Source organism: Teleopsis dalmanni, chromosome 1, assembly GCF_002237135.1.
Source record: "Teleopsis dalmanni isolate 2A chromosome 1, ASM223713v2, whole genome shotgun sequence".
Classification (NCBI taxonomy): Eukaryota; Metazoa; Arthropoda; class Insecta; order Diptera; family Diopsidae; genus Teleopsis; species Teleopsis dalmanni.
In genome coordinates this window covers 163693100-163701345 of record NC_051846.1, presented here as the reverse complement: position 1 = coordinate 163701345, position 8246 = coordinate 163693100, and the positions used below count along the sequence as shown (strand labels likewise).

Below are 8246 nucleotides of genomic sequence, written 5' to 3'. Positions count from 1 at the left end.
GCTATATATTACTTCAGCTATAGTTTATTATTATTTAAATATGCCTAAATCATAAAAATATGACTTCAATTTCCAATAACGTGATTAACCTCAGTTCCTGTTTAGTAATCGATTCAATTCATTGCATTTTAATTAATTCAAGTATTTAAAAACGTCCAGTAAAATGTAGATATAATTTTGTTTTATTGCTAGAACTAACAAATAATTTAAGTATGTGAACAGTGAGCATTTTTTTGTAAATAAAAAAATGAATGCTTTATGAAAACGCTTATAACTAAAATTATCTGCTATCAATTTAAATCAGCCTAAATTACGAACTAAAATCACATGCATAATATATGCTACGCAACTACCAACTGCTGACTGGTGGATGTGGCGGATGTGCAGGTGGTCCATATGAGCCATGACCATGACTTTGTCCAATACCACCGGAACCACCATGGGCTCCATGACCACCACCTTGTACTGAACCACCATTGTTTTCTACTCTTGTAACTTGTAAAGTACCCTTTTGCACTACATGTCCACCCTTGAAATAACTGCTTTGAGCTCCTTTGCTACGCATTACAGTGGCTTTACCCTTTAGTCCAAAATGATCAATCAATTGGGCATTGAAAGCCCCATCATCCCCACCGCCATAGGCATTATCTTGTAACACTATTTGTAAAATTTGTGGTAAAATAGCATCTAATTGCGAAGAGATACCATGGGAACCATAAGAGTGTCCAGAAGCATAAGAACCGCCAACAGAATGACCACCACCATAGCTGCCGCCATAGGAGCCACCACTAGAGTATGCGATACCAGTTGCGGGTGCAGTTTCCTCGATAACTTTATACACTTGTGTATAGCCACCAGCCGAAGCACCACCATAACTATGACCTCCAGCATAACCGTGGCCACCAGCATAACTATCACCACCATGACTATAACCGCCTCCAATGCTGCCACCAACACTGCCGCCACCGGAGTAACCTTGACCTTGTGAAAGTATTACTTTAACAACTTGTGGAGCTGCAGCAACGTGGCCACCTCCGTAGCTTCCATGACCACCATGACCACCATAACTGCCATGACCGCCACTAATTCCTACACCACCGTGTCCACCGTGACCACCATGACCACCATGTCCACCTACTCCTCCATGACTCGGTCTAGCTACTACATCGTATGTAGTTGTTGAGCCACCACCACCTCCTCCGCCACCGCCCAGCAAGGAAAGCAACGTAGCATTGCATGCACAAATCAATGCAAATAGGCAAAGGAAAAACTAAAAAATTTATTAACATTTTTTAATATATTTGACATCACCGAAGTTTTCGAGATATATTGAACGAAATACTTACTTTCATTTTGTCAGGTCTGTTATTTAATCCCAGTTATGACTGACTATGTCTGACCTTAACGGTTGAGTGTATCCAACGCAAATGATAACACTTTCTATCATTTCTTTTACTTATATACTCGTGTCAAGGGCTCTTCATATTTTTTCATTTCTTAGCCAACATAATCTTTAATTGCAAAAGAGAAGCACTGCCTTCCCTCATTGTTTGCGTACGCGCGTGGATTCCAGTTCGTGCGTCTGTTACCTCACACTCAAATCTTTTAAAAAACCGTATTTCAAAATTTGTTGTTTCCAGCTTCCAACATCGAAATCATATATAAGTTGACTTTATAACAAAAGTGTATAAAAACACAATCCGTAAAATAATTCGGATTTTTGCATATTTTAAATTATAAACTGAAAAATATTTGTAACTACTGCTAAACAACATTAGCGGTCTTCTGCTGCGTCTGCGGCTGTAGCTGCGTCTGCTCTTTCCTCCAATTCCCAGATGACCGAATTTGTTTTAATCATTCAATTTGTTGATTTGTTGCCGGTTTTAACTCTGTTCAAACACAAAATTTTTCTATTTAATTTTATTGTGTTGCGAGCAAATCTATTCAAGCCAAGAAATGGATGATTAAACTGTCGCCAAACGTGTTTCCATTTTGGGTCAAAACAAAACATCAATTATTACCAGAGCGCCCCATCGACTGCACATTCGATCGACGCAGTCGGTGTATTGGCGTACATATTATCAACACTTATTACGTTACATTGTTATCTTTGATTGTCTATCGGCACAGTGGGTAAATGTTATTAACAAAGAAGTGAGAGGCATTACATTTATCATGCATAAATTGATCTATTTGTAAACAAATCTGGCTCATTATTGAATTAGATACGCTTACGCATCTCAATTGGAAGATTTACGATTGGTTAAATCTCTTTTATTGCAATAAACAAAAATCAACATAAAAAATAATTGAGGTACTAAAAATTAAAATATTCATGGGAATATTTTTTAATAATAGCAATTTTATTAAGCTATAAAAATAATAAGGGAATTATTGAAATATGTTATTGTTTATATGTAAATACATAATCAAATAAAAATTTTTTACATATCAATTATTTTAATGATGTAAACGGTTTACATTTACTGCTAATATTTTTGAAAACCTACATTGAATAAGTAATCTTCCACTGAGCCTACTAATAAATATTGAGAGCATTTGTAAACTAAAGATATTACGATATACGATATTATTTAAAAATCTGTCACTGTTTTCACTAAATTTTCATACAACGGTTTACTCAATCTAATCGCGTTGTCAAATAGAGATCACTGAAACAATCAAAAGTAAGTATATCTCTATAAAGGTTTCAGTTATAGTTCAGAAAAATTGTAAATTCTACACTTTCTGTATAAGTATTACCCGACTAGTAATTTGTTCAATAGTGTTAGCCGTAATAGTGTTCATACCAGATTTGGATACGCTACAGTAACATATGCTAACGTTTTCTATACTCGATGCAGTTTTGAAACTAAATTACTTATAACCAAAAACCATACCAATATACGTCAACCTTATTTGGAGCTTATTTGGAACCATTGAAGTACCTTGCCTGGCATGAACGACTTATCTTTGGAATAATTGCCAAAGACGTAATACGAAATTTTGTACAACTCCCTTATCACACCGTATGCGAAACCGTGAACAGAGATTGAAGAAGATGCGAACGCAGCAAAGCTGCCTGGAGAGAAATGCTGCATCAATCCGAAACCCGGTAACTGGTTGTTATTTCCAAATAAGTAAGTATAAACATTTCAAACGTTAATCCATGACGTTATATTCTATTGCATCCGGACCTAATCACTATTTATTACTATGATCAAACTAAATAATTTTAAAATAAAATACTAATTGGGCGACTGGAGGACTGGAGAAGTTTATGCCCAAACTTCCAGCCTTTCAAAACTAAACTAGGGGCTTGTCACCGCCCTGCTCTCTTTACCATAATTTGGTAAGAATCAAATTAGTTTTGAGTGGCTCGACGTTTGGGCACAAAACAAATATACAAAATTATGGACGTGTGCGAGTTAGGCTAAGTTGCGTTCTAAATGAGGGAAATTCTAAGATGAGCCGATAATGTGGTGATGTGTCGATACGTGTTGATAAATGGCTAAATGTGTGCAGTGCAAAAAATCCCAAAAAATCTCCCATTTGGTTTAGCATCAACTTAGCCTAACTCGCACACGACCTATATGTGATATGTACGACGGTGCGTTATTATGTTGGATATTTTATGTTCAACATATATGCTCTACTCTTATATATTAATATTATTTTATAGTGCATTCGTTTATATGAACTTAAAATAATTAAGTAATATTCCTTATAATAATTGAATGGATAGTAAAACATTTTAAAAATTATTGAATATTAGTCATACGTTTCTTAATTATAATTTTTATTTTTCCCAGATATATATACAATATATTATGAAATGGTATATATATTTTATTTTATAATATCCTTGGAGTCTTACTATTAATAAAAGATAATACATTGTGACCGAAAGGTTTTCGGAGGTTCTCATTTAAAATTCGCGCGCTGTATATTTTTCGATATTTTAAGTTTATGTAGTTTGGCAGCACTGTCCTTAATTATTATGCCAAAAATGAGCGCGATCTGTCGGACAGTTCGTTTACGGCAGCTGTTGAAACCAGTTCACCTCAGTAGTGCGTTGCGAAAAAAACAATGGAAAAAAATATTGAACAAAGAGTTTGCATCAAATTTTGTTTTTCGAACGAAATTTCGTGTGCAGAATCGTTGCGAATGCTACAAAAGGCTTATGGGGAATCAGTTTTATCGAAAACTCAAGTTTATGAGTGGTACAAAGCCTTTCAGGACTGTCGTACGACCGTCGAAGACATGCCGCGTTCTGGACGACCTTCGACCTCTACCACCGACGAAAACATTGAAAAGGCAAAGGAAATCGTGTTCAAAAATCCTCATGTGAGTGTTAGAGAGATAGCACGAGAGCTAGGCATCGGTCGTGAGATGGCTCGTTTGATTTTGGTGGACAATTTGTGTATGCGACGTGTCAACGCCCGGCTTGTTCCGATTCACCTCAATTTGTTCAACATTATCAACGATTTTAAGGCCAAACATTCAATAAATACCATCGAACAGCCACCGTATTCACCTGATCTTGCACCGTGTGACTTTTTCCTGTTTCCCAACCTCAAATTACCACTCAGAGGAACGCGTTTTGAATCCATAGAAGACGTAAAACAGAATTCGCAGAGGGAACTCAAAGCCATACCGGAAAGCGCCTATAAAAAATGTTTTGATGATTGGAAGAAACGTTGGCATTTGTGTATCGCTTCTAATGGAGCATATTTTGAAAGAGATAAAATAAATATTGATGAAGATTAAGAATTTTGCGTTTTATTTATTTATGACCGGAAACTTTTCGGTCACAATGTAAGATACTTAGCGAACTTATAGCAGAGATAATTCACCACTAAAAGATAAGTGTTGGATTGCATTTTTAAGTATAAATTCCTTGAATTCCTAGAAGGAGCATAGGTCTGCAAGGTTTAATATTTTTATATTAATATTTGTTATAATTGTTATATATAATGTTTGTATATTTGTTATTATAATTTCAGCTTACTTTTCTAGTTAGTAATTATAAGATTCTCATATTTGTAATATCCCCAGAGTATTTTTTTAAGTGAAAGGAAAATTTGCTTTTCCTATTAATAGAAATTTTTACTAGAAAATTAATAGAAGTAAATTAAACCCGAGTAAATGTAAATATATTTCTTTATAGCATATAATAAAAAATTAAAATTTGACAATTAAATTAGCTATAAAAACTGCTGCACCTTCAATTTTTGGACCCAAACTATTTTGGTACTGGACCAAAATTTTGTAGTTAGTTATTATTACATAATAGATTTATGATTACTAATTTATTAGTTAATATAAAGTTTATAACATTTTATTATTATTTACAAGCGCAATTAATTTTCACATAGCAATAAAATTTTTAACTCCAAGACATAATATTTGCTCCACTGTACAGAAAATCTCAGATGCTATATATATAATTTGTAATAATTTGAATATTTTGATTTGTTAAAATTAATTATAAACTAAGCATTATTATGTAATTCCGAATCAACAACAACAACAACAATAACTGCTACAACAACAAAACGTTAAAATAACAATTTACAAATAAAACTGTTATATCATCTTAGAAACTGGAAATCTTCAAAAAAAGGGACACACACGAAAAAAAACTTAGCTCATTCATTCATAAATATTGGGTAAACGTAAAGTTGTGAGATTTTTATCCACGAAATATGTAAATTTTTATTTCAAAAAATATATATTTGGAAATTCTTCTTGTATCTGTGGCATTCGCGTTTTTAATCGTTATTACTGCAGTTGATGATGATGTTGGAGTTGACGCTAATGATCGATATAAGAGAAGATGATCATGTTGCTGATGAATCTTGACCCACGGCAATATGTGACGGATTAGTTTAGAAACAATTTGTAAGCTTTTGTAGCAGTTAAACTTGATTTGATTTTGGATTCGATTATAACTTCAGATAATATTTTTTTTTTTTGGCTTTTTCACATATTATGTGAATGATGTGTTATGATGTTTTGATTGAAACACTGAAATAAGTTGTTTGACTCTTGATCGCTTGTAGGTGAGTATGTAGAAAGGGGTCGTCAATGTAATTCATGAAATAGTATGGTGTATTAAAAATATTTATAGATAGGTACAAGTTTATCTGAAGTTACTTATGATTTATTATGCAAATTACAAAACAACAAAATTTAATGAATTTTATACTTCTGCGAAATTGGATAAAAATTAATTGTTAATCAGTTATAGTGGCAGCTAATAAATGAACCGCTGTGATATATAATGGGAAGCTGTTGAGCGCTGGTAGCAAAAGGATTTTGACACTCGAAGGTATTAGATGAACACGAACATTTTGTTATGTCTGGCTGTAATTTAATACTTGCATTTATTAAATAAAAAACATTTTTTCAAAAACATTTACAATAGATGTATATGTGATACATCTTAATTTTTTTTAAGATTAATTAAACTGTATTAATAGTTGTAATGGTAAAATTATACTAAATTTGGGTTTTAAATTATACAGTAACTGATTCGACTTCTTCAATACTTTAACATGATTATGGATTAGTTGCCTAGATTCTCTACAGTATGAATAAATATTATTTATATTACATTTTTAAACTATTCTGTTAATATTCTGTTAAACTATATTAATGATTAACATTTGCCAATAGTGTATATTCGACTAAAAATTTATTCAGTATAGTCGTAATAGTGTTCATACCAGATTAAAATACGCAAGAAATCATAATTCGTTAGCATTTCCAGTACACAATGCAGTTCTGAACTGCAAATATGTACTTAACATCAAAAACCGTATTAAAAGATAGCCATACAATATACAATGCCCTCACCATAAACGTAACACATTTTTAGTACCTTGCCTCACACAGACCTTATAAGGAATAATTACCAGAGACTTGAAAAAAAGTTTCGTACTACTCTCTGATCAGAAATGAATGCGAAACTGTTATCAGAGAACTTTCACAATTTCCTAAGCTTGTGAATTGATCACTTATTCAAATTGGAATAATATTTATCAAAGAGTAAAAGTGCCCACTAACTCGGAAATGTTTCAACAACAACATTTACATTTCGTAAATTAGATACGGATCAAATTCTTTAATCTACAATAGAATGTTGTATTAGATCAGTAACTCATCAAAATTTCTCATCAATGTCAGACTAAAAAACATGATTTGTACTGGATAAGGAAAAATCGATCTAATTTTGATATGAATATAGTTTATATTTTGATTATTAGAATCAAACTAGTATTACGATGATTTTTCTAAAACACACCTAACCATAACACCTTATCGGAATCTGATTTTTAAAACGATTATCCAAGTAAGTTCAGGTTTATTCCTAAACAAATATGCATTTGAGTAGTTATAATTTTTGTAATTGCGATTTTCTAGTTAATACCCTGTATTTAAATTACGGTAATGAATTTATAGTTGAACCAGTTAGAAAACTGTTAAGGAAACCGCGGTTTAATTAGTCATGTAAGAAACATATTAGAATTGATTATTTAACATATTAGACTAAAATTTTAAATTTTCTCTCAGTTTTAAGTAAAAATTTTTATAATTTGGCAAGAAATTTTGAACTTAATAATAGCTATTATTAAAGCTAATTAATAACGTTTATTATTACTATAACTTAATAGCTGGACTTAATTAAATTTTTTCATGTTAGAGAAGTTTCTTACAACCTTGTTTCTAAACTTCTATTTGGACTTGTAGTTAAAAAAAACAAGTTAAGAAAAACTACTTACAACAGTTGTAACATTTCTTAAAATTATATTGACAGTTAAGTCCAATAAAATAGATGACGATATACATACTATTTAGACTATCAACAAATTATGTGCGAATAATTAAATACAAGAATTGTTTCCAAGAGCATTGATGATGGGTATTTGGCAATACCCAAAAATTCAATTAATTAAAATAATATATAAATGAATTATATAGACTATAGTATATAGACTATATGTATACAAATATCTATTCATGTTGAAATTTATTATATTACTAGATAGAGACTCTGGGCGTCAGTGCTAAAAAGAGCAGTGTCTTTCTCTTAATGAGAAAATATTTTATTTATGTTTGTATCATCGTGAGATAAGTACATAAGATACAGTCTGTAGTTGTATTTAATTGACTCTGAAATATATCAACGCATTTCTTACCAATAAGATAGTTCCGGATTATTATATATTTGTTTAACTGCT

At 31.8% G+C, this 8246-nt stretch overlaps 1 protein-coding gene across 1 annotated transcript; it reads right to left on the bottom strand.

The window, feature by feature from the left end:
• Positions 1-280: 280 nt before the first annotated feature.
• Positions 281-1660, bottom strand: LOC119669314 (keratin, type I cytoskeletal 9). Its single transcript, XM_038079157.1, has 2 exons — positions 1347-1660; positions 281-1270 (listed from the first exon to the last, which is right to left on the bottom strand). Exons 1-2 carry the CDS (start codon positions 1350-1352, stop codon positions 350-352), a joined length of 927 nt encoding a protein of 308 aa, XP_037935085.1. The 5' UTR covers positions 1353-1660; the 3' UTR covers positions 281-349.
• Positions 1661-8246: the final 6586 nt, after the last annotated feature.